This window comes from Rhinatrema bivittatum, chromosome 3, assembly GCF_901001135.1.
Source record: "Rhinatrema bivittatum chromosome 3, aRhiBiv1.1, whole genome shotgun sequence".
Classification (NCBI taxonomy): domain Eukaryota; kingdom Metazoa; phylum Chordata; class Amphibia; order Gymnophiona; family Rhinatrematidae; genus Rhinatrema; species Rhinatrema bivittatum.
Genome location: NC_042617.1, coordinates 491,933,151 through 491,961,002, shown reverse-complemented (window position 1 = coordinate 491,961,002; position 27,852 = coordinate 491,933,151). Strand labels below are relative to the sequence as shown.

At 46.3% G+C, this 27,852-nt stretch overlaps 1 protein-coding gene across 1 annotated transcript in view; it reads left to right on the top strand.

Moving 5' to 3' along the window:
* Window positions 1–27,852, top strand: part of CDC5L (cell division cycle 5 like) — a 250,734-nt gene that overhangs the window by 88,635 nt on the left and 134,247 nt on the right. The window contains exons 5-6 of the mRNA XM_029596086.1: window positions 10,328–10,427; window positions 27,114–27,332. Of these exons, the coding sequence (XP_029451946.1) occupies window positions 10,328–10,427; window positions 27,114–27,332 (319 nt within the window). The remainder of the gene's footprint in view (window positions 1–10,327; window positions 10,428–27,113; window positions 27,333–27,852) is intronic.

Below are 27,852 nucleotides of genomic sequence, written 5' to 3'. Positions count from 1 at the left end.
CAATTCATTACGCTCTTTGGGTGTTTCGAGACCGCTTGTCCCACAAGGCAGTCCTGATTCGGATAGACAATCAAGTAGCAATGTGGTACATCAACAAACAGGGAGGCACGGGGTCGTTACTCCTCTGTCAGGAGGCAGTACAGATTTGGTCCTGGGCTCTGTCACAGGGCATGTCCCTGAGAGCGAAATATCTAGCTGGAGCAATGAACTTGGTGGCAAACTTCTTGAGCCGTATGTTTCAGCCATATAAATAGTCACAAAAGTTTTGGCAGTGGCAGCCCGGATTTTCAAATAGTGGGGATCTCTGTATGTGGATCTCTTTGCCTCTTCGTGCAACTGCAAGGTGAGAAACTTCTGCTTCCTATTCAGGACGGACGGAATTCCAGCTTCACACGGCTTTGCCCAACATTGGGGCGCAGGTCTCCTGTACGCATATCCTCATCTTCACTGGTCATGAAGACTCTCCTGAAGCTCCAGCAGGACCGGGGAACCATGAGTCTTGTGACCCTATCCTGACCTAGACAAGTCTGGTTCCCACTACTTTGGGACCTGTCGCTCAGTCTGGGGACTGCGCCTGATCTGATAACGCAGGTTCAGGGCAGATTGCACCATCCAAACCTCTGAGTGTTAGCCTTAATGGCCTGGAAGTTGAGCGCCTAGTCCTGCAACCCCTCAACTTATCTGACAATGTATCTCAGGTGCTGGTAGCTTCCAGGAAGACTTTCACCAGGAAGTCTTATCGACTGAAGTGGAGGAGGTTTTCCATCTGGTGTGAGGGTCATGGCTTGGATCTATTCACCTCGCCCCACTTCAAGGTTGTTGGACTATTTGTGGCACCTCTCCGAGACTGGACTGAAAACCACCTTGGTCAGGGTTTACTTGAGTGCCGTCAGCGCTTACCATCAGGGCGTTGCTGGCTCGCCCATCCCTGTGCAGCCCATAGTGGCAGTTTTATGCGGGGCCTGCTTCAACTGAAGCCCTCCCCTCCAGCCTCCTCTTGTATCCTGGGACCTCAACATTGTATTAACGCGGCTCATGCAACATCCTTTTGAGACTTTGCACTCCTGCGATCTGAAGTTCCTCACCTGGAAAGTTCTATTTCTGGTGGCGATCGCTTCGGCTTGTAGGGTTAGTGAACTTCAGGTCTTGGTTACGTACCCTACACAAAATTCTTCCATGATAAGGTGGTCCTACATGCACATCCCAAGTTTCTGCCTAAGGTGGTGACTGATTTTCACCTCAATCAGTCTATTGTTCTGCCCACCTTCTTTCCGATGCCCTATTCACACCAAGGCAAATGGGCTCTACACATGTTGGATTTCAAGAGGGCCTTAGTCTTCTATTTAGAATGCACAGCAGGCCACAGACAATCACTCAGCTCTTCATATCTTTCGACAAGAATAGGTTAGGAGCTGAGGTGGGCAAACAAACCCTTTCCAGTTGGCTAGCAGATTCTGTCTCCTGCTATGCACAAGCGGTCTTCAGCTGGGAGGCCGAGTCAAAGCTCACTCTGTGAGGGCTATGGCGGCATCAGTAACCCAATTATGGGCTGTTCCCATCACTGACATCTGCAGGGCTGCAATGTGGAGTTCTCTACACACGTTTGCGGCCCACTACTGCTTGGACAAGTGTGGTTGGCAAGACAGTAGCTTTGGCCAATCCATCCTTCACAGCCTCTTCCAGGCTTAAACCCAACTCTCCCTACCTAGGGCCCATTGTTTTGGTTCAGGCTGTCTCCCTTTGTTACCAACTGCACCGCAGTTATTTTTGTGCCTGTTGGCACCCGGTTCGGTGCCTGTTGGTCATGGTTGTGAGAGGGAGCAGCCTGTAGCTTGGTATTCACCCATCTGTGAGGACTACCATCCTGCTTGTCCTGGGAGAAAGCAGAGTTCCTTACCTGTAATAGGTGTTCTCCTAGGACAGCAGGATGTTAGTCCTCAGGAAACCTACCCAACACCCATGGAGTTGGGTTCTCCTTTGTTTTATTTTAATTTTTTCACTTGTAAATTCTATGATATGAGACTGAAGGGGACCCCACGTAAATGCACAGATAGTGGCATGCTCAGTGTGCCAGTCAGTTCTAAAAACATTGACAATAGTTTTCCATGCCAGACTCCATCTGATGATGTCACCCATCTGTGAGGACTAACATCCTGCTGTCCTAGGAGAACACCTGTTACAGGTAAGCAACTCTGCTTTATGATGAGTTTTTGTTTGCATGGCAAGCTTCTTTTCAGTTTTTTTTCATTCCTTATTGGTGCTTTGCATCTAACTTGCCAGTATTTATGCTGTTTACTGTGTTCCTCATTTGGATCCATTTTCCATTTCTTGAAAGATATTCTTAGCTTTTATAGCCTCTCTCACCCCACCTTTTAACCATGCTGGTAACAATTTAGCCTATTCTGGTGCGTGGAATACATCTGGTCTGGGCTTCCAAGATGATATTTTTAAATAACGAACAACAAAACAGCCCTCTATAGAAATACCAGAAATGTCTTTCAAGACCTTCATAATAGGCACTACTGGCTTATAGAAAAGGAACCATCATTGCCTTTTCATTAATCATAGGTCTAATGCCATCATAAAAATATATAGGGGGTATACGTGGATCTTTATGGTACTCAACAATGGATTGGTGAGTATATGGATTACCACTGAGTAATGAAGATTCAAGTATTCTCCAAGGACAAAGCAGGATGGTAGTCCTCACACATGTGTGACATCAGATGGAGACCGGCACGGAAAACTTTTGTCAGATATCTTCACTTCTGCGTAACTGGAAAACATTATCAATTCCGAGCACTTCTGTTCAATTTAGCAACAGCTCCAAGAACATTCACCAAGATAATGGTAATTGTAGCAGCTACCTGAAAAAGGAAGGCATTATAGTACACTTCTATCTGGATGACTGGTTGATCAGAGCAAAAACCTTTCAAGGATTAAAATCATTGACTAGAGTAGTAAGAGTCCTAGAAAGTTTTTGCTGGATTTTCAACTTTTCGGTCTACTGCTCTCCCAAACAATCAAATACTTGGGGGGCATTTTTCAACATAGAGGAAGGTCATGTGTACCTAACTTCAAAAGGATAAAGAAAATAAAGAAGTGAGGAAATTCATCAAGCAAGAGGCCTCAAGAGCATTAGAAAATTCTCTTCTTTCAAAATGGAAGCCACAGAATTAAAATTATGAAATTCATCTTTGTCCCCTATTAGAATAAAGAAAGGTCTGACTTGATGGATGAAGAAAGCAAAACTTCAAAAAGCAATTTTGTTAGAACTGCCATCTTGGATAATAGTAAGTACAGATATTAGCTTAACAGTTTGGGAGGATCATTGTCAAGATCAGATACCACAAGGTTAATGGTCCCTGATGAAATTCACATGGTCAGTCAAAAGATTAGAGACAAGAGCAGTAAAATTTGCATGAAAATTATGTGCAAAATTGTGAGTTCAGTGGCATATAAAAACAAGCAGGGAGAAACTCAGAGCCAGGAAATTGACGAGGAGACAAATCTACTTTTTCTTTCGGTAGAAAAGAACCTCCAACAGATATCAATGCTTCATATTGCAGGCAAAGAAAATGTTCAAGCTGATTTACAAAGGCAAAATCTTCCAGGAAAGTGGAAGATAGGCTTCCAAGAGTTTCAGATCTGGTATCTGATGAGTGGTATATAAGAAATGAGAAAGTGGGGCACTACAATTCCCTTGCTCTCATAAATCCACATTTTCTTAATTTCCATCTAGTATTTTGAATGACTTCCAATTTACAACAGCGAATCTGCCTGATAATCTAGACTTTGTACACTGGTTATGTGTACTGCTTACTTACGAGCTTTTGTTACCGACCTCTGATGGAATGTAGTGTAAAACCCTGCTCACTAGATTGGCAAGTATATGAGCAAAGATACTCTTATGATCTCTTGCAAGGTTTATCCCATTTTCATTCATCAGTCCTCTTCCTTGGAATATTAATCCTTTATCCAAGAAACCCATGGGGTCACAGCCATATATATTGATCTCTAGGATGTATCTGTCCCTTGCCATACATTTACTTTTTACTAGAAGAAAAGACTAGAATAGCTTCTGTGCTCCTGCCTCTTTCTCCTGTACTCCCAGTGCCATGTATTTTTGATCTGCTCAGTATCAGATCAGAACCTGTGTGGATACATCTTATGTAGGACGACTAGCTTTAGCAAAGATCTCCAAGGTGCAAGCAAGGATTGAATCGGCAGTGGTGATAGGCTTTTGGCAACATGGCATCTTCCAGCCATTATGGTTGCTTGTTTACAATCAACAACTGTCGATTGATTGATTCATTCATGAGGATTTTTATTCCATCAATTCTTAAACCTTGCTCTTGGTGGTTAACAAATTTAACATAAAATACAATTTTGCAATATACCAGAAGTGTAAACAAATAGTGGATGATTAGGAGGACATATTAAGCACAAAGGACTTTACTATTATTAGATCAAAATAAATAAACAAGCATACAAAGAACTAAAACTGAAGGTGTTATGTCATATTGCATTCCTTAGATGTTCGTTTTCCTGCAGGCATTTAGAATATTTTATGTTTTAGCCCTTATTGAAATGCCAGATAATCAGCTTCCTGCTGAAACTCAGAGGATGGGGCCAGCTATAGAAAATGAATAGTTATGTATTTCTGCTAAATGTTGGGTTCTGAGCAAAGGAATGGAAGAAAGAAAGCACTTTCCTTGTCAAATGTACTAAGTGGGAGTGTTGTTTTCAAGTAGCTAGGACCATCTCCTTTCAAGGCCTTGAAGACAAACTTGAGGTTTTTGAATTTTATTCTCTAGACAATGGACAGCCAATGGAGGTCTCTTAGTATCGGGGTGATCAGAACACAGCAGCAACAACTAGCAAGAATATGGGCAGCAGCATTTTGAATAAGCTGAAAATAATCAAATTGAGTTAGGGAGGCCCAAATTGATGAAACTACAATAATCAATTCCTGTCAGTAATAATGTTTTTAAAACTTGAGATCACATGGCTGTAGTATGTGCTTCAACCTAACCATTTTCAATTTCTGAAAGGCAGTTCTAGCACCAACCCTTTTTTGTGCTTTGATGATAAGTTTAGTGTTGAGTATGATCCTTAGGTTTCTTATCTTAGACTTTGGCTATTGTAGCCCTGTTTTAAAGACTAAATCTAACAGTAAATTAGGGGCTATAGCAGCAACAAACCCTAAGATATACAAAATCTTACCAAATATTCAGAATCTCTGAAATAGAACCACATTCAACAGCTGTTTTCCCTCAAACTATCTTTTGTGCAGTACTCTAATACGGACCTCCGTTGCTGACTCCGCTGCCGCCGCCGCTGCTGTGAACCCGGGGAGAGAAGGCCTGCGCGATCGGCGCCCAGACCCGTCGGGGTAAGGCCTTCCTATTCCCCCGGCGAGCCCGGCCTCCGATCGCGCTGCCTGCCAGCCGCGCCGCCCATCTGCGCGGCTCTAGGACCCTCCCACCAGCTAATAAGCAGCCAATAGCAACAGAGAGGGTTTTTTGAATTTTTTGGAAACTCTACTTAAATTACCTGATCCGCAGGCGCCGCACCTCTCTAATATGGACCTCCGTTGCTGACTCCGCTGCCGCCGCCGCTGCTGTGAACCCGGGGAGAGAAGGCCTGCGCGATCGGAGCCCAGACCCGTCGGGGTAAGGCCTTCCTATTCCCCCTGCCCCCGGCGAGCCCGGCCTCCGATCGCTCTGCCTGCCTGCCAGCCGCGCCGCCCATCTGCGCGGCTCTAGGACCCTCCCACCAGCTAACAAGCAGCCAATAGCAACAGAGGGTTTTTTGAATTTTTTGGAAACTCTACTTAAATTACCTGATCCGCAGGCGCCGTGCGCCGAAGGAGCGCAACAAAGGGGCAGGCCCCTTTGTGCGCCCCTTCGTGCAGCCACTGAGATTAAAAAGAAATTATACAAATTTGCTTAGAACTCTACTTTCACCTTAATATCACTACCAACCACCACTTGGACCTCTCTCAAGCACATTCATCCTTCAACAAGCTACACTCGGACCTCTCTCAAGCACATTCATCCTTCAACAAGCTACACTCGGACCTCTCTCAAGCACATTCATCCTTCAACAAGCTACACTCGGACCTCTCTCAAGCACATTCATCCTTCAACAAGCTACACTCGGACCTCTCTCAAGCACATTCATCCTTCAAGAAGCTACACTCGGACCTCTCTCAAGCACATTCATCCTTCAGCAAGCTACACTCGGACCTCCTCTCAAGCACATTCATCCTTCAGCAAGCTACACTCGGACTACAACCAAGTTCATTACCGCCACTAAGATGATGTCTTTTAACAACCCTCCTCTCCAAAACAGACGCAAACACCTTTTAAACATCCCCTATTGAAAAATAACAAAAACTTATTATGTCTCACCTTCCTCCTCATCAATGCTCAATCCTGATCAAAAAAAACACATGTTAATTTCCGACATACTACAAGAAAATAACCCTGACTTCTTCGCCATAACAGAATCCTGGCTAAAAAACACCGATCAAGTACTTCTGAACCACCTAGTTAACAACGACTATGATACCTTTTCAATTCCACGCAACTACAAAAGAGGAGGAGGCCTCCTACTTCATATAAAAAAGCACCTCTCAATGAAAATGATATCACATAACCTCCCTAAACAATATGAAATAGCTCTTTTCGACTCTCAATTCCTACAAGTCTGCCTTGTATATTGTTCGCCCAAACTATTAAACAGTAACATCTCTCCACTCCTGGAATTCCTCATCACAAACATCAACATGAAAAAACCATCCATCATCCTTGGTGACTTCAACCTTCATTCTGATGCCAACCCCAGTTCACCAAGCTTCGAAACTCTTCTAGATATGCTCTCAAGCCTAAACTTCATCCTCCAAGTAAACAACCCCACACATAAAGCAGGTCACATACTTGACCTGATTTTTACTAATAGTTTTTTCACGGACACTACTATTTCTTACACCCCAGTACCCTGGTCTGATCACCATCTCCTTACATGCAAGACTCAATTGAATTACAACTTCCCTTCAAATAATAATAACACACAAAAATTCTTCAAATACCGTCCTCCTTTTCAAACTAACCCCCTCCTTCATGAGCTGGGACATCAACTAGCAAATCTAGATTTATCAAACATAAACAACGCTATCCAATCCTGGTCTCTTATCACAGAAAAAACCGCCAACATCATTAATCCAGAAAAAATCAAACGACTGAAGAACAAAAACGAAAATCAAAACCCTTGGTTCAACTCCACTCTTAAAAAAAAAATGAAAACTGCCCTCAGGAAAATAGAAAAAGAATGGCAAAAAAACAAGCTGCCCGCAACACAACAGAAATACCGCACACAACTAGCCGCCTACAAAAAATCAATCCAAAACACAAAATGGGACTACTATGGTAAAAAAATAATAAACTCCACCAACAAATCGAAATCCTTGTTCAACATAGTAAATAACCTCATTACAGATAATTGCATCTCCAATGTTTCTGTCACCAAAAAAAACCTAAGCCAAGATTTAGGTACTTTCTTTAAGGACAAAATCTCCAAAATTACAGACTCCCTCAACTCTACATCAAGCTTCCAAATGCAAACTTCATCAAATAGCAACTCTCCTTGGCTTGACTTCAGACCTATCTCCATTACAGAAACTGAAAAAATGATTAAAAAAATCAACCCTGCACGCCATGACTTAGATTCCATTCCCACTCGAGTTATTAAGGAAATTGCTTATCCATTAGCCCCAACAATTGCAGCAATCATCAACAAATCTCTAGAAGAAGGCGAGCTACCTCCCATGCTGAAAATCGCTACATTCACACCTCTATTAAAGAAAAAAAAACTCAACCCAGATGACCTTAACAATTACCGCCCAATTTCTAACCTACCCTTCTTTGCCAAATTGACAGAGAAGGCGGTGCTGAAACAACTCAACGATCATTTAGTGGACAACAAAATCCTTTATCCCACCCAATTTGGATTTAGGAAAAACCACAGTACTGAAACCCTCTTACTCAACCTTTCCAATACCCTACTAAGAGGTCTTGACAACAAAAAAGGATACTTACTGATTCTTCTTGACCTCTCCGCAGCCTTCGACACCGTGGACCACAATCTGCTTATATCTAGTCTTGAATCCATCGGGCTCGCTGGAAAAACCCTAAGCTGGTTTTCATCCTTCCTTAAAAATAGATATTTCAAAGTCTCCTATAACAACATATTATCAAATGCCATCCCCCTCGATACAGGTGTACCACAAGGATCGGCACTCTCACCCATTTTATTCAGCATCTACCTTATTCCATTATGTCATCTCCTATCTAAACTTGACATAACGTATTACATGTACGCTGATGATATTCAAATTCTCATTCCAATCTCCTCCTCCATTGAAGATACAATGTCTAGAGCCGCCTCACACCTCTATACAATCAGAAACATGTTATTCCAGCTCAAATTATGTTTAAATATGAACAAAACTGAATGCATACTAATCATCAGAAAAAACGCCAGACCAAAAACTATTCCACCTTTCCAATTCGACAATACTCTCATCCAACTGAAAGACAACGTTAAAGACTTGGGCATTTGGGTTGATAATGATCTAAATTATAAAAAACACATCTCTACAAGAACAAAAGAAGGATTCCACAAACTACAAGTAATCAAACACCTAAAACCACTGCTTCACCCCCATGATTTCAAAACTGTCCTTCAAGCCCTAATCTTCTCCGGTTTGGACAACTGCAACTCTCTGCTAATTGGCTTACCCAAGTCATCCTTAAGACCTTTACAGCTTCTTCAGAATGCTGCGGCCAGAGTCCTGACGGGTAAAAGAAAATCCGATCATATCACACCCCGTTCTCAACCAATTACAATGGCTCACAATTGAAAAAAGAATCGAATTTAAAGTCCTCTCAACATTACAGAAAGCAATTTACAAAGCAGACTACACGGCACGCACAACAAGATCAACTAGTAAATTACAACTAGTGACTCCATCACTCCCACATGCCAAACTCTCTTCCACCAGAAACAGAGCCATTTCCATCATCGGCCCAAAGTTATGGAATTCATTACCGCAATACCTCACTGCTCAAGAAAACCCAAAATCTTTTAAGAAAGACCTAAAAGCCTGGCTACTCTGCCAATCTCATAATGACAGCTTGCACAATGATCTCAAAACTTAATACCATAGCCTTTCATAGCCTCCTATCACTCAATCCTCCCCTCTGACAACTTATCCTGCCTCCTACAGAAGTCTACTACTGTTCTACTATTATGCTTGAACTCAGTTTTGAACTCAGTCTTCAATGTACCTATCCTTTGGTATATCTTGCCTTGTTTATATTAATATTATATGACAGTTCTCAGCTTGTTAAATGTAAATGTTTTAAATCTTTTTAATGTAACAGGTTGTTATAATTGTAAACCGGAGTGAAGGCAACTCTGCTATACCTCGGTATATAAAAAATGCTAAATAAATAAAATAAATACTCTGTGCTTGCTTCTCTATCACTTTGCTTCTTAATATCATCCTAATCCCCTATCTCTAAGGTCTTTAAAAACAGGCAAGTTGGGAGGAACAGTGGTAGAAGGAAGGATAAGGTGGGATAGCAGGAATTCTCCAAATAGACTATAGAGGACCGGCTAGGAAAAGGGTTTAAGAGCCACATGGAACAGGAACAAAGCCTTTTTGTACTTGTATGTTTCGCTCACCTGCTGTGCCCCAGGTAGGTGGTAATCAGCAACGATAATTCCATGTAATAGGGAGGTGAGCGGAAGAAATAGGCAGGGCAGTACCTCACCAGTAGAGGCAGCAGTAAATGTATGCTCAGGCACTTTTAGGGGACCAGATTTGTGAGAAGATAATTATCTCAATCTCTATTAGGAGGGGGTTGGGTAACTTTAAAATTAATGAATGGTACAACCCTTATTGAGTAGCAAAGATCTGTAATCAGATCATTGTTGGAAAGGGAGGTCTGATACAGGATAACTGGCATTGGATATTAAACCTTGAAACTCGTACAGATGGCTTTTTTAACCAGGTTATGATTGTGTTTATGTACAGAGCAGCTGGGTCAAGGGGTAATTGGCCTTCATCCTTTGATACCTGGACTTTGGGCTTTAAGTTTGCATATTTGCTGACTTTCTTATGCAGGCTGTTTGAAAATTACTCCCTATAAGGAAATGTGATATCTATGGAGATCTTGGTAAATATTTGCATGCCAATGAGTTTGATTTGACTTTTTCTCACTAACTAATGTGAAAAGTTTATTAATGTGCTTAACAGATGAACTTGAGATGCTTTCTGAGGCAAGAGCTCGTCTGGCTAACACACAGGGAAAAAAGGCAAAGAGAAAAGCAAGAGAGAAGCAGTTGGAAGAAGCTAGGTAGGTCTTACCTCTTGGAAATGTACAATGCTTTGCTTTTTTTTTTTTCTGATCATATGTGTTTGTTTTTTTATAGAATGTAATGCAAGCTGTACTAAAGAAATAATTGTTTTTTTTTTTTATTTGTTGATGGGGAAGGCCATATTAAGAGAGACACTTTATTTCCTTATTTTTATCTAGGTCCTGGAGTTCTAGGTAGAGAGTAGTCTTGGATAATCCTGAGACTGAGTCCAGTGCTCTAGCCACTGTGTACATTGATATAAATAGAAATAGATATGACAAATAGCAATTACATAAGAGAGATTCCTTGAAAACATTTTTTTTTATTTGACATTAGCTTGCAGGCAATATTAATTTAATAAATATAAATATGTAAATAAACAAATGCTAACTATCTGCCATGCCATAATATGGGCATCCAGGACATCACTCTCTCACATCCGCCCCCTTTCACACGTTAAATAAATGCTACAGACAACACGTTTTGGGTAAACTGGGCCGCAGCTTTAATAAACCTGGAGGTCCGAGCCATTGTATTAACATTACAACTTTAACAACAAGCACCAACCAATCGTCCGCCACTCCTCAAGCAAGACTATCTTCGCCAGCCACACGGCTCGATCCTCGGCCCTCACCGGATTCAGACTCCCACCATCTGCCAGCAAAAGAGTCAACCCGGTGGGCCTCCGCCGCCGACTAGCAAGGAGCCAGGCCAGGGGACTCCCGCCACCAGCTAGCAAGGAATCCGCAACCGACAACTACCCCAGTTGTCCTCCATTTTACATTTGCCACATAATTCCATCTTATTAGTTCCTTGAACATAGCTGCATCGGCTCGGGCCATCCGCCAGCTGCGACAAAACAAACAATCACAATCCAGAAGAGAAAAGGGCGGGTGGGACGGGAAACGAAACGGCCGGCCAGCTCTCGGGGCAGTCGCGGCGAAGTGAAAGACCAACACCACGCTGCCCCGAGACTCCGCCTACCCCCAGCCCCCTTTCGTGCTCGCCTGCCAATCGTTGCAGGCCAGCACAGCCTCTTTCCCTAGCCCCAACCTATCTCGCGCCAGCATGCCGGCACTCCTCTCAATCCCCTACTTCCCCCCCCCTCCCCCTGACCTTAACCTGACCTAACCGTTCCTGACCTGCTACTCACCCCGAACCCGGGTCTGTTCCCCGAGTAAGCCTGGGCCCACATTATCCTGGCCAGCCGGGAACAGGGACCAGCTGACCTTCCATAATATGGGCATCCAGGACATCACTCTCTCACATCCGCCCCCTTTCACACGTTAAATAAATGCTACAGACAACACGTTTTGGGTAAACTGGGCCGCAGCTTTAATAAACCTGGAGGTCCGAGCCATTGTATTAACATTACAACTTTAACAACAAGCACCAACCAATCGTCCGCCACTCCTCAAGCAAGACGATCTTTGCCAGCCACACGGCTCGATCCTCGGCCCTCACCGGATTCAGACTCCCACCATCTGCCAGCAAAAGAGTCAACCCGGTGGGCCCCCGCCGCCGACTAGCAAGGAGCCAGACCAGGGGACTCCCGCCACCAGCTAGCAAGGAATCCGCAACCGACAACTACCCCAGTTGTCCTCCATTTTACATTTGCCACATAATTCCATCTTATTAGTTCCTTGAACATAGCTGCATCGGCTCGGGCCATCCGCCATAGACACGGGCATACCTGTCCCGTGACCCCCAAAGATGCGGCCCAACTATACAGGAAATATCCCCTCCAAGGCCTCCTGAATTGAATTAAGAAACAGGTCCATCCCAAGAAACGAAAGGTGGACCCCGTCCTTACCAAAAAGCCCCGTGATCCGACCCCACGACCACTCATACTTAATATGCCGCCCACCCATGGAAACTAGCCAGGAGCCAATCTGCTGGTTAGCCTTAGATCTACTGCGCCGCCAAATCACCCTGTCCAATTCAGCAGGCCTCACAATAATATCCAACCAAATCAGAACCGTGTCTGGCAGGAGCATGGACACCATCATCAGGCCCTTACGGACCATACTAAGGAACTGCCGCCCCGACATTCGTCCCCAATCGATGCCGCCCAAGTGGATCACCAGTACCCTCGGGGAACCGAGCCGCTCCCGGCCCTTCCGGACGCAGGAGATCAACCCGTCCCACACCATTCCTCGACACCCAAGCCAATGCAAACCCACCCCCCGTTTGTGTAAGTCCAAATTCGGCCTGTACGGCCGGCCACAGGCATGCCTGTGAGCCCAGTAGGTGTATGAGCACCCAATAATCCACCCTGACCGTCCTGGAGACGCAGCACCTGAAAGAAAAACAAGGTTAGCCCACTCATACCATCCCTTGATCCGGACGAACGTAACTCCTGAACGAATCAGACTGCCACCGTCCAATCTTACGAATCACTTCCCCTGGCAGCCCGGTAGAAGCCGCCGCTGTCGCCGCCCCAATCCGAAAGGAATGGGTCCCATAACGACTAACTTCCACACCGAGCGGAACCAACGCCGAACGCAGCACAACCTCGAATTGATATTAGGGCAAAGGACGCGAATCCTCATGAACCAAGAATTGTACCAGTCCCGGCGCGCGCACCTGACAATATTGCGCCGCCATGCCTACTGGGCAAGACAACAAACCAGACACAGCACACAACACCCCTGATAACCCCTTACCTTGCTGGTCAGTCTTAGAGCGCGGAATATGAATTGTCACCGTCCGGGGCGTAACCCGCACGTGCCTGGCCAAGAGGCCCGGAGAATCCACGCTCACCACCGACCGCGCCACCAGCTCACTAATCCTGAAAGCCCCGAAAAAGCAAACGAACGCTGCCCGAAACAAAACCACTTCGTAGCGGGAGAAACAGATAGCCGGCAAGGCTTCCAACAACCGCAACAGGATAGCGTGCGTAATCGGGAGGCGCCAATCCACTCGCTGGCCCACCTCCGCCCACCCCGCCAACACCCGCCGAACTACGAAACTACCCAACGGGAAACCTCACCCATGAGCCCTCATAAACAAGGAAAACCCCCCGCCAGCTGCCGCGCCACCGCCGCTCTCGAGTACCCCGCCGCCATACTCTGTTCCAAAAACCCCAGAAGAGCCACATCAGACACCGGACCCCCAACCTAGCCCAAGGCAACTAAGTGGGCCATAACCTTACGAGCACCCCCCACGTAACTTGACCACGTAGAAGGGGCCAATGAAGCCTGCAGCATTGTCCAGGCGTTGGGGAACCAACGTTCCAGACGAAAGACGGCCCCATCGCTCCGCAGGGATCCGCATCCGGGACCAGCTCACGAAATCGCTCCCACTTAAAACGAGAAAGAGAGTCAGCTACCCCATGAGCGACCCCCAGCACATGACGGGCCCAAATGGTCACATTGAACGACATGCAACACAGAATCAATTCTCGCAAGAGTTCAGACTACTCAAAGGCACTTAGCAGCCCGCCTATTGATAACCACCACCACCCCCATGTTATCGCACCAAAAACCACCCGCCTACCGCTCAAGCGCTCCCCCCAGATGTGCAGCGCCACCGAGATCGGGAACAATTCGAGAAAGGTGATGTTTTTCGTAGCGCCGGACGCCACCCAATCCTCCGGCCATGCCGCCGTGCATCAAGCCCCCGGGAAGTAAGCCCCAAAACCCACGGATCCTGCCGCATCCGTAAACGTCCAGGTCGTGATTGGAGAGCGGATCAGACTGCCACAACGCGATCCCGTTGAACCCCGTTAAAAACTGATCCCAAATTCGCAAATCTTCCCGCATCCGACTGGACACCCGCACCCGATAATGCTTCTGCCGAACTCCCGCCATGGCCTTAGTCAACCGTCTCAACAATACTCGGCCCATAGGGATCACCCGGCACACGAAGGTAAGACTGCCCCCCAGCGAGTGCAACTCCACAAACCGCAACTTAGGCCGCCGGAAGGCCGACCGAACCAAACCCCGCAACCGGCCTACCTTATCCGGAGGCAAACACGACACCCTAGCGACGGAATCCCCGTCAATCCCCAAAACGACCATCCGCATGCAGGGACCTTCCGTCCTACCTTCCGCCAGCGGGATGCCGAATTCCCCCAGCCACCTCCTGAAAACAAGTCAGCAAGGCCATACAGTCACCCGAGCCCGCCTTGCCCACCAACAAATATCATCAAGGTAGTGCCCGAGGTTGAGGAACCCGACCGCTGCCGCACTACCCAATGCAGGAATGAACTAAATGCCTCAAAAGAGGCACATGCGATAAAACATCCCATAGGCATACACATATCAAAATAATACTCCTGCTGAAAACGAAAACCCAACCAATGAAAACTCTCAGGGGCCACAGGCAACAGTCGGAACGCCGCCTCAATATCAACCTGCGCCATCAGGGCACCCGGCCCACAACGCAAAATCACCCGTACGGCAGAATCAAAAGACGCATAACGGACCTTACACAATTCCTTGGGACTGAAGTCGATCACAGAGCCACCCTCAGGCAACGACAGGTTATGGATTAACCGATATTTGCCCGGCTCCCACCCTGGCACCACGGACAAAGGCGAGAGAACCAAATCCTGGAGAGGGGGAACCTGGAACAGCCCGGCAACCCGGCCCAAAACAATCTCCACCTGTAACTTCGCCCGTACCACCAAGGGCAAACGATTAACCGAGGGACAGCTCAACCCCCCACCCACAGGGACCCCCCTGAACATGGAATCCGAAACCCGCATGTAAAACCATGCGCTAACACCTCAGCCATCCTAACCACTGGGTACACCCACAGCCACGGCCGCATTGCGTCAATACGGACCGGCATCACCGCCCCTGCAAAACCCCTACTTACCTGCCCCTTTTTGCCCCAAGAGCAGACCCGATCACCTCCCCTTGCTTCTTGACGCACCGGGAAGCAGGGTGCCCCGCTCCACAGTAGGCGCAGGCATGCCGGAATTTACAATCGGTAAACAAGCACGTGGATCTGTTGAATCCCCAACAGACATCGCTACCTCCCAGCCCGGCCTTAACCGCCCCGCCCCGCCGGAAACCCCGTCCGAAAAGGCCGGTTGGCCCCGACACCCCGAAGCCGTACCCCCCCCCCCCCCCCCCCCGGGCCCCCCACCGTGACCTTGGATGCCATCTGAGACAACCACAAGCCCACATCCTGGGTACCCCAAGACATGAAATTGTTCCCCTCCATACGGTCCCGGAAGCGCCCGTCGTAGTTCAACCACGACCAGCCCTCATAAGTCCTACCGGCAGCCAAAATTGCGTCCGCATATGCCAACAAAGACCCATACTGCGTCGGGTCATGATGGCCAATCACTCGCCATCCGCAAAAAGGAACGCATCCAATTGTGAATGTTCCAGGCGACCGTTACACGCGTGCCGGGAAAACGCCCGCTAAACGAAACGGCCGGCCAGCTCTCGGGGCAGTCACGACGAAGTGAAAGACCAACACCACGCTCCCCCGAGACTCCGCCTACCCCCAGCCCCCTTTCGTGCTCGCCTGCCAATCGTTGCAGGCCAGCACAGCCTCTTTCCCTAGCCCCAACCTATCTCGCGCCAGCATGCCGGCACTCCTCTCACTCCCCTACTTCCCCCCCCCCCCCCTGACCTTAACCTGACCTAACCGTTCATGACCTGCTACTCACCCCGAATCCGGGTCTGTTCCCCGAGTGAGCCTGGGCCCACATTATCCTGGCCAGCCGGTCACAGGGACCAGCTGACCTTCCATTCAAAACTACTTTAATGTAGAGGTGTTCTTGACGTTTGACCTCAGCCTGGATACTTTGTGATTTGAATTAATAGCAGTTGTAAACATAGTAAGCAGGCCTGCCCTTCTTAGGAGGTTAATGCTCCACTCAAAGAACTGCATTTAGTGTAGCCAACCAAATGATAAGCTGGGGTCCTAATAGTAAAGGCACTGTGAATTTAGTCTGCTTATGTTCATGTCTTGCTTGGCTGGCTGCACTGACTTCAGTACTGTGAGGCTACATTCATGAAAATTCAATTGCAGTACAACCCCAGCACGGGTTAATGCTTCACACTTTCTAAATGTAATCTCCTTCAGGCTCCCATATAACACTCTATATCCTTCTTCAGGCCTGTCTGCATTATGCAGTCATGGCAATGTACTTTTCAGAGAGAGTATTTTTATATTGCCAAAGACCTGTGACTGGTACATAAAAAGACATTCTGATTGTCCATTGCAATGGACATAATTCTTAGAACAGGAAAACTTTTTTTTTTTTTAAACTTGAACGGTTTATCATATATCTTTCTTTAAAAAAACAGCTGCATTGTCTGTTTCCTCAGAACCTCATCTTGTCTTATTCGTTTAGATGCTTGGTCAGTGATTGATAGTTTTAAATCTGTCTGCCTTTACATCACAGCATGGGTAGCACAAAACATGTTTGCACTGCTCAGAGGAGTTATTGTTAGAGATCCCTGTGGTAAAAGAAATGAGATTGACTGAAACAAAAAAAAAGCATTTTTCCTGGTTAGGCTTCTCTCTCTGGAATTTACATAAAATGTTATGCTCCATGGATGATTGAGCTTTTGAAAATTTTGTAAAGCTTGGTTGTTTTTATGGTTGAAACTTTTGTTGCCATCATTGATTGTAGCTGAAATTTTAGTCTGTTATGTTTTTATGCTTTTTGTATTATATTGTGCTGTGTTTTTTTGTTAATTGCATTTTTGTGGTGTGTTTTTATTGAAATTTTAAAGGATTTATTATTCTCCTACCGGAGGAGCAAAGTACAGGTTGAGTAGATTGTAAAGCAGAGAAAATAGGATATAATGAATAATAGAATATATGGGAAAAAAATAGGTACATGATCTTAATTTTCTCACAGGACAAGCAGGATGGTTGTCCTCACAAATGGGTGACATCGAGGATGGAGCCCAACCACGGAAAACTTCTGTCAAAGTTTCAGGAACTTTGACTGGCCCCTACTGGGCATGCCCAGCACGGCACTAACCCTGCAGCCAGCAGGGGTCTCCCTTCAGTCTTCTTTTTTCCGCGCAGCAGTAGCCACGCGGTAGAAGAGCTCTTAACCACGTTCCTGACAGGAATTTGGAATTCGTTATTCTGAAGAAAATTTGCCCCTCAGGGGTCTCCCTTCTTCAAATTTTCGGTCCGCGGAACTTCGGTGAGTTTTTTGCCGTCGTTTAGTCGACTTACGTCGAGTTTGGCCCTCGAGGCCTGTTGGCAGTCGACAGTCCCGCGGCTAAATTTTTGGCCCATGGCGTTGGGGTTCCGTCGGTGTCAGGACTGTACCCGAACTATGTCAATCACGGACCCGCACAGAGTCTGTGTTTTGTGTTTAGGAAGTGAGCATGATGTCCTGACTTGCACCAAATGTGCCCTCATGACACCAAAAGGTCGCAAAGCCAGGATGGAGAAGATGGGGCTCCTCTTCCATGCTCGCACCCCAACGCCATCGATTGCATCGACGTCATCGGAACCGGCACCGTCGAGGTCTCATCATCATCGACAGCCCTCCGGTGACCGTCCGCCATCGATGTCTTCACGGCCATCGACTCCTGTCCCTTCCCCTGATGCTTGAGGGGATCGGAAGGAGAAACATCGCCATCGACGTCATAAGTCTCGGCCCGTCGAGGAATCGACGTCATCGACCTCCGCACCGGCCGAGCCACCGCCAAAAAAGTCTAGAGCAGAAGCGGCACCGTCCACTCCTGTCTCGCAGACACCGAGGCAACCCTCACCCCCTCGGGGTTTGGGAGCCGCGATTCCACCGGTGACGGTGGTCCCTCCGGCTCAGCCTCAGCCTCCCTCTCCCGTCGAGCAGGGTCTTGTTACCCCAGGTCTCCGGGCAGAACTGGACCGGCTGGTCCAGGAGGCCATCGACAAGGCGATGCTACGGTTCCAGCCTCCTTCGGCACTGACTCCGGCACCGACGGTGGAACCGGTCACCGACCCGATTCCAGCAGCGCTGGCACCGCTGCTCGCCCGTATGGAAGCGCTTGCTAAAGCCCTTCCAATGGTACTACCCGGGTCACCGATGTCATCGGGTGGAGAAACACCGTATCGGATTCCCCCTTCGGGGGTAGTTCCATCGATGCCTTGTCGTCCCTTGCCACCGATACATTCTTCGGGGGCGATACGCACATCAGCTCCACCGAGAATACCGATGCCGACACAGATTCCTTCGATGCCGACACCGATTCCTTCGATGCCGGCACTGGCATCGATTCCATCGAGGGTTTCCTCGATACCCCCGGTGATTCCCTCCGGTTTTTCGGAGCCTCAACTGGGGCCTTCAGGTATTCAGCCTCCTCATGATCCTTATGACACTTGGGGTGATGATACCTCTACTGACACCGATGATTTGCCTTCACCACCCTCTCCAACAGAGAGTAGAAAGCGTTCTCCCCCTGAGGACCTCTCTTTCATAAACTTCGTGAAGGAAATGTCAGAATTAGTCCTTTTTCAACTTCAATCTGAACAAGATGACAGGCACCAGATGATGGAATTGCTCCAATTCCTGGATGCCCCAAAAATCTTAACCTCTATTCCCATTCATCAGGTTTTTCTAGACCTTTTGAAAAAGAATTGGGAATCTCCTGGATCTGTCCCTCCAGTAAACAAGAAAGCTGACTCTACCTATCTTGTACAGTCAGCACCAGGCTTTCAAAAACCACAATTAGATCATCACTCTGTTGTGGTAGAATCAGCCCAAAAGAAAGCTAAACGCTTAAAGCCACATTCTTCCATACCTCCTACCAAGGAAAATAAATTCCTCGATAGTATAGGACGGAAAGTGTACCAAGGAGCTATGCTGATTTCTAGAATAGCTTCTTATCAGCTCTATATGACTCAATACAATAGGGTCATTCTAAAGCAAATGCAGGAGTACTCAGATGCTTTACCAGAACAGTTCCAGCCGCAGCTCCAGTCTCTCCTAAATAAGGGATTTGAAGCTGGGAAGCACGAAATAAGAACCGCTTATGACGTCTTTGATGCTTCCACTAGACTTTCTGCTACAGCCATCTCCGCCAGACGCTGGGCTTGGCTTAAGTCATCTGACCTACGACCAGAGGTTCAAGACAGACTTTCTGACTTACCCTGTCTAGGGGATAATCTCTTTGGTGAGCAGATTCAGCAAATCGTTGCTGAACTAAAGGATCATCATGAGACACTAAGACAGCTCTCATCTATCCCTCCTGACTTGCCTCCCAAACAGCCATCTAGGAAAGACTCCAAAAAGTCTTTCTTCAGGCAACGAAAGTATTATCCCCCATCAGCTAAGGCTAGGCCAACGAGATCTTATCATAAGACTCAACCTCAAAGCCTGCAGCAGCTCCACAACCTGGCCCTGCTGCTGGTTTTTGACTTTTGCCTGGAGAGCACTTGCCAAACCCCTCTTCCAGCCATTCCAGTGGGAGGTCGTTTGTGCCACTTTCTGGAAAGGTGGCATTACATCACCACCGATCAGTGGGTGTTAGCAATAATTGCACGGGGTTACCATCTCAACTTCCTGACTCTTCCTTCCGACTCCCCACCTCTACAGGCGTGGAGTCACACAGATCATTCTGTTCTTTTAGAGCAGGAAGTTTCTCTTCTCCTACAGTCACACGCTATAGAACCCGTTCCTCCCTTACAACAAGGACTGGGGTTCTATTCCAGGTACTTCCTGATCCCAAAAAAGTCAGGGGGACTTCGTCCGATCCTCGACCTCCGGGCCCTCAACAAGTACCTTTGCAAGGAGAAATTCAAGATGGTAACCCTAGGCTCGCTTCTTCCTCTGCTGCAGAGAGGGGATTGGCTCTGCTCTCTAGACCTCAAAGACCCATATACCCATATTGCAATCACGCAATCTCATCGCAAATACCTGCGTTTTCTAGTAGGCCGAAATCACTACCAATATCGAGTGCTACCTTTCGGCCTGGCATCCGCGCCACGAGTCTTCACCAAATGCCTCGTGGTGGTTGCAGCGTTCCTCAGGAAGGAAGGTGTCCACGTCTACCCCTACCTGGACGATTGGTTAGTCAGGGCCCCAACCCAGCAGATTGCTCGGTCCTCCCTGACCCTAACCATTCAAACTTTGCTATCTCTAGGGTTTCTTGTCAATTACGAGAAATCCTACTTAGTCCCATCTCAAATCTTATCCTTCATTGGGGCAGACTTGGACACCTTACAGGCAAAAGCCTTCCTTCCTCATCAACGAGCTCAAGCCCTTGTGTCCCTAGCTTGCCAGCTGCAGTCTCAACACACAGCAACAGCTCGCCAATTCCTTGTTCTACTGGGACACATGGCTTCCTCAGTTCATGTGACTCCCATGGCTCACCTGGCCATGAGAGTCACACAATGGACTCTGAGACAGCAATGGACACAAGCTGTTCAGCCTCTGTCCTCCATTGTTCGCATCACAAACATGCTCCGTCTATCTCTTGCCTGGTGGGCGAATCAGTGTAACCTCCTACAGGGCTTGCTTTTTCACCCACCACCTCACCACCGACGCTTCCAACATCGGTTGGGGAGCCCATGTAAACAACCTACAAACTCAAGGGCTCTGGTCACTAGAGGAAGCCAAACACCAGATCAATTTCCTGGAGCTGCGAGCCATTCGCTATGCTCTCAGGACTTTTCAAACTTGCCTGTCAAACCATGCAATCTTAATTCAGACAGACAACCAGGTGGCCATGTGGTACATAAACAAGCAGGGAGGCACAAGCTCCTTCCTTTTGTGTCAGGAAGCTGCGCAGATTTGGGCAGAAGCCCTCTCCCACTCCATGTACCTCAGGGCCACCTACCTGCCAGGAGTAGACAATGTATTGGCAGACCAGCTAAGCCGTGTCTTCCAACCGCACGAGTGGTCACTCAATCCTCTGGTAGCGACCTCTCTGTTTCACAAGTGGGGTTCTCCCCACATAGACCTCTTTGCGTCCCCTCAGAACCACAAAGTGGACAATTATTGCTCTCTCATTCGGAGCCAGCACTCTCGCCCGAGAGATGCATTCTCCCTCAAGTGGACAACCGGTCTGCTCTATGCATTCCCTCCACTTCCTCTTGTGTCAAAGACTCTCTCGTGAAGCTGCGTCAGGACAAGGGAACTATGATCCTGATAGCACCGCACTGGCCCCGCCAAGTGTGGTTTCCCATACTCCAGGATCTCTCCATCCACAGGCACATTCCTCTGGGAAAGGACCCGCATCTGCTCACTCAAAACGACGGATGCCTCCTCCATCCCAACCTCCAAGCCTTGTCCCTGACGGCATGGATGTTGAAAGGTTAGTCCTTCAGCCATTTAACCTTTCAGATTCAGTTTCTCGTGTCCTGATAGCTTCACGAAAGCCTTCCACAAGAAAATCGTACTCCTACAAATGGAAAAGGTACACATCATGGTGCACTTCTCAGGCCCTTGATCCCCTTTCCTGTCCAATCTCTAGATTCTTGGACTATTTATGGCATCTATCGGAATCAGGCCTAAAGACCTCTTCCATAAGAATGCATGTCAGTGCGGTAGCCGCCTTCCATACAGGTATAGGGGGTGTTCCTATATCAGTACAACCCCTGGTAACACGCTTTCTTAAAGGCTTGCTCCATTTGAAGCCACCTTTACGTCCTCCGGCCCCATCTTGGGACCTTAATCTGGTTCTTGGTCGCCTTATGAAGCCACCTTTCGAACCTCTCCACTCCTGTGACCTAAAATATTTATTTATTTATTTATTTAAAATTTTTATATACCGGCATTCATGTTGCAAACACATCATGCCGGTTTACATATAACAGGGGTGTACAGTAAACAATTCAATAACCTATTTGTGTAGAAGGAAGCAGTTACAAATAACAAGGTAATAGAACTGGGAGGAGAGAAGAAAAGAAAGAGAATAACATTAGGTATAGGTATTTACATTAGTAATAACATTTTTACATGTGGAAGTGGTAGAATCTGGCTGAATAGAATTAATCGGTGTCCGGGAAAGCTTTTTTAAACAGCCAGGTCTTAAGTCTCTTCCTGAAGGTTGGGAGGCTGGGCTCCTGTCTAAGGTCCGGTGGGATGGAGTTCCATAGAAGGGGGCCGGCTGTTGAAAAGGCCCGATCTCTCAAGGTAATGTGTTTGGTAGTTTTGGCTGGGGGCACTTGAAGAGATCCTCTGAGTGTGTCTCTTGTTGGTCTGGAGGAGTTATAAATTTGGAATGGGACTTGTAAGTCGAGTGGGGTGTGTTGATGGATGGTTTTGTATATTATGGAAAGAGATTTGTAGAGGATTCTAAAGTGAACAGGCAACCAGTGGAGATCTTTTAGGATTGGAGATATATGGTCCCTCCTCCTGGAGTTTGTCAGTAATCTTGCCGCAGCGTTTTGTAACATCTGGAGGGGTCTAGTATAGGAGGAAGGTAGGCCCAGAAGGATAGAGTTACAGTAATCGATCTTAGAAAAAATGATAGCTTGTAGAATGGTTCTGAAGTCCTGAGTGTGGAAGAGTGGTCTAATTCTTTTCAGAACTTGGAGTTTGTGGAAACAGTCCTTGGTGGTTCTGTTGATGTAAGCTTTAAGGTTCATCCGGTTATCAATTAATACTCCTAGATCTCTCACCTGTGTAGTAGTTGGGATAGTTGGAGGATTAGAGATGGCATTATTATCTGGGGAGATGAGAAGCAGTTCTGTTTTAGAGGAGTTTAAAACTAGGTTTAGGTTAGCCAGGAGATGTTTAATTTCGAAGAGACAGTTTTCCCAGTGAACCAATGTTTTTGTGTAAGATTCTTTAATGGGTATCACGATCTGGATGTCGTCGGCGTAGAGGAAATGTTTGAGGTTAAGGTTGGAGAGGAGTTGGCAGATAGGTAAAAGATAAATGTTAAAGAGTGTAGGTGACAGTGAGGAGCCCTGGGGGACACCTATGGATGCGTCCATTCGTGAAGATTCTTTGTTCTGTATCTTAACCTTGAAGCCTCTGTTGGAGAGAAAAGATTTAAACCATGAGAGAGCTGTGCCTGAGATACCTATAGAAGCCAGAATGGAAGTGAGAATGGAATGATTGACCGTATCAAAGGCGGCTGATAGGTCCAGTAGAATTAAGAGGAAGGATTGGCCTTTGTCAAGGCCCATTAATATGAAGTCAGACATGGAGATGAGGAGGGATTCTGTGTTCAGTGACTTGCGAAATCCGTATTGTGATTGGAATAGGATTTTGTTTTCTTCTATGTATTCGGAGAGTTGAGTATTGACAACTTTTTCTAGAATCTTGGCTATGAATGGGAGATTGGCGATAGGACGGAAGTTGTTGGGGTCTTTAGGATCCAAGTTGGGTTTCTTGAGTAGAGGTTTGATGGAGGCCAATTTGAGGTCGTCAGGATATAGTCCTTGGGAGAGTGAGCAGTTTATGATGTCCGACAAGGTTTTAGCGATGGAGTCAGGGATGGCCAGGAGCAGTTTGGTGGGGATAGTATCCAAAGGATGGGAGGAAGGTTTCATTCTTCTTATAAGAGTTTGTATCTCTAAGATAGAGATGGGTTCAAGTGTTTCCAGACCATTGTTGTTGAGGGATGATTGTTGAAGAGACTGGTAAAGAGCAGGGTCGGTGGGATTAGAAGGCAGATGAGTTAGAAGGCTGTTGACTTTGTTGTGAAAATGAAGAGCAAGTTCTTCAGCTTTGGGTTGTGCTAGGTTGTTGGGAATCTCACATGGAAAGTGTTATTCCTTTTGGCTATCACTTCCGCTCGCAGGGTTAGTGAATTACAGGCCCTAGTCACCTATCCGCCTTACATTAAACTCCTGCAGGACCGGGCGGTACTCCGCACTCACCCTAAATTTTTACCTAAGGTAGTTCGGAGTTTCACATCAATCAATCCATCATACTACCTATCTTTTTTCCCAGGCCCCACTCCAACTCCGGGGAACAGACTCTGCATACCCTAGACTGTAAACGAACTCTAGCTTTTTATCTAGACCGTACAGTTTCTCACAGGAAGAGCACTCAATTATTCGTCTCTTTCCATCCTAACAAGTTGGGACAACCTGTGGGTAAGCAGGCTCTTTCCTCCTGGTTGGTGGACTGCATTTCCTTTTGCTATCAGCAAGCTGGCATTCCTTTCCAAGACCGTGTCAAAGCACACTCTGTGAGGGCCATGGCGACTTCAGTAGCACACCTTCGATCGGTGCCGCTTCCTGACATCTGCAAGGCTGCCACCTGGAGTTCACTCCATACATTTGCAGCCCACTATTGTTTGGACAAAGCTGGAAGACAGGATTCCATCTTTGGCCAATCTGTCTTGCGTAACCTTTTTCCAACCTGATGTACCAACACCCTTCCACCTTCCCGGTAGGGTGCGGATGCCCTTCCCCAAATTCCACCCCAGTTGTTGTGCCTGTTGCACGCCGTTGGGTACATTTGGTGTAAGTCAGGACATCCTCAGCTCGGTACTCACCCATTTGTGAGGACAACCATCCTGCTTGTCCTGTGAGAAAGCAAATGTTGCTTACCTGATGTAACAGGTGTTCTCACAGGACAGCAGGATGTTAGTCCTCACGAAACCCGCCCGCCACCCCGCGGTGTTGGGTTCGTTTTTCCTTTATTTTTTGGCACTGCCTGTAGCTTTGAAACAAGACTGAAGGGAGACCCCTGCTGGCTGCAGGGTTAGTGCCGTGCTGGGCCTGCCCAGTAGGGGCCAGTCAAAGTTCCTGAAACTTTGACAGAAGTTTTCCGTGGTTGGGCTCCATCCTCGATGTCACCCATTTGTGAGGACTAACATCCTGCTGTCCTGTGAGAACACCTGTTACATCAGGTAAGCAACATTTGCTATATCGAGCCGTACATACACAAAAAGTAAGTATGATACATGATCTAGAAATAGATCTAGAAAGGGAGCCACAATGGAAGTGGTCAAATTTGCAGATGACACAACTATTCAAAATTGTTAAAACACAGGACAGACTGTGAAGAACTGCAGAAGCACCTTGCGAGACTGGAAATTGAGCTGATGATATTTAATGTAGACAAGTGCAAAGTGATACACATAGGGGAAAAATAATCTCAACAACAGGTACACAATGTTGGATTTTGCCTCAGGAATAACCACCCAGGCGCCTTTGTTGACAGTACATTGAAATCCTCAGCTCAGTTTGTGGCAGTGATCAAAAAAGCAAACAATACTAGGAATTATTCTGAAAGGAGTGGAGAATTAAATGCAGAGTATGCCTCTGTGTAGATTATCATCTGGCTTTGATAAGGGAATTTGGATACTATATTAGGATATGGATGTGCTGAAATTGATTATATTAGGTTTCATGTGAAGGGGTCCTGCTGATATGATTTTATTTGTTGTATTTTGGTTTTTATTTTATTTATAATTAATCACTATATGGTTTATGTATGTTTTTTATATGTTAACTACTGGGATGCCCCAGTATAGTATATCAAATAATCTATGGTGCAACTACAGCTTGAGTATTATGTGCATTTCTGGTCACCTTGTCTCATAAAAGATATAGTGGAATTAGGAAAGGTATCGAGAAGGGCAACAAAAATGATAAAGGGAATGGAATATCTTCCTTATGAAAAAAGACTAAACAAGTTAGGGCTCTTCAGCCTGGAGAAAAGATTGAGAGGATACATGACAGATTTATGAAATCATGGGTGGGTTGAGCTAGTAATGGTTATTTACCCTTTCAGTAGTACTAGGACTAGGGGACACTCATTGAAAAAAAACAGGTAGCAGATTTAGAGCAAATTGGAGAAAGTATTTTTTCACTCTATGCACAATCAAGCAGTGGAATTTGTTGCCAGAGGATGTAGTCATGGCAGCTAACATAGCTGAGTTTAAAAACTGTTGGATAAGTTCCTGGAGGAAGAATCCATAAGCAGCTATTAACTAGATAACTCTGGGAAATCACTCATCACTTATCCCTGGGAGTGAGTAGCAAGGGAATTGGGGCCATTGTTGAAGAAAGGATACTGGACTTGATGGACCGTCTTATGTAGATTACGTGGTCAAAGTATACATAGACAAACACTTTCATATATGGCATTTCATGAGACCAATTCTAATGACAGCAGGCCTTGGTATTTGTGGTGTCAGAGGTTGGTGGCAGTGTTTTAGTTAATGGAAGGTGACTCTGGGGTGTTGCCAGCTAGGAATGTTAAGTTTGGTTAAAGAGCCAAGTTATTGCCATGCGGCACTACCAGTCTGGCCTCTGTTGAGAGAGTGTTCCAGAGCCTGGGGATGAACGAGGAGAAGGCACACTTGATGGTTTTGGCCCAGCCTGGAATCTGGGAAGCAGGGAGCTGTAGGAGTACCTCTTTTTGCACCTTAGTCTGTAAGGATTTGTAGGGGGACAGGTGATCCTTCAGATAGGTTGATCCTTGACATTTTTGTGATTGAAAGGCAATGCAGTGTGCTCTAAAAATGGCCCTGATAAGGGACTGGTAGCCAATATATATTGAGAAGGATTGGAGTAATGCAGTCTCCATAGCTGCAGTTAGATAGCATGCATGCTATAGTCTTCTGCACTAATAGGCTGTTTAGTAGTTTTGTGGAAATCCCACCTACAGTGTGTTGCAGTAGTCTAGTTCTTGTTTTACCTAGAGCCTTTTGCTGGAGGGATGGTTTTATAAATGTGAGACATGGTACATTTTACCCAAAAGCAATAAGTGTTCTGAAATTGGCTTCTCTGTTTTGATTCACATAAATGTTAAGATCTTGGATCAGTTTTATTTCAGTTTATTTTACTATGTTCTTCAGGCGTCTTGCTGCTCTTCAGAAGAGGAGGGAACTTCGTGCTGCAGGGATTGAGATTCAGAAAAAGAGGAAAAAGAAAAGAGGCGTGGACTATAATGCAGAAATCCCATTTGAAAAGAAACCTGCACCAGGCTTCTATGACACATCAGAAGAAAACCATCAAGCACTCAATGCGGACTTCAAAAGGCTACGTCAGCAAGACCTTGATGGAGAGCTGAGATCGTAAGTTAAACATGGAATCTCTCATCTAAAGCATGTTTTGAAAGAACAGGGTGGCTTTAGGAATGGGGAAGAATTGTCCAGGATTCTTCATAGTATTAAACTGTGAAAGAACTTGCATTATTCTCCTACAATGACATATTGTTAGGTATGAAGCTAAGTGATTTCTAACATTACAGAAATAAGGTCCTTTTAACTATTATGAAACAGTTCTTTGGTTTAGAAAGTTTTATCCCCTATACCTCTTTTATTACCCATTGTAATTAGAGGTGAGCTAATATTTGGAATTTTGAAATTCATAATTTAGAAAACCAAGACCCAGTCTGGATATTTTTCAGAGGTAGGCTATTTATGGGTCTGATACTTAGGAGAATTCCCCCCCCCCCCCCCCCCACCTATCCACATTTAAATTAGATCCTTTGCAGTTTGCAATTCATGTTCAGCAGAAAGCACATCAGTAATCTTGGTCATGTCATACCTGGCCAAGTTTCTTTACTACAGATCCCCCTTTTGAATAGAACTC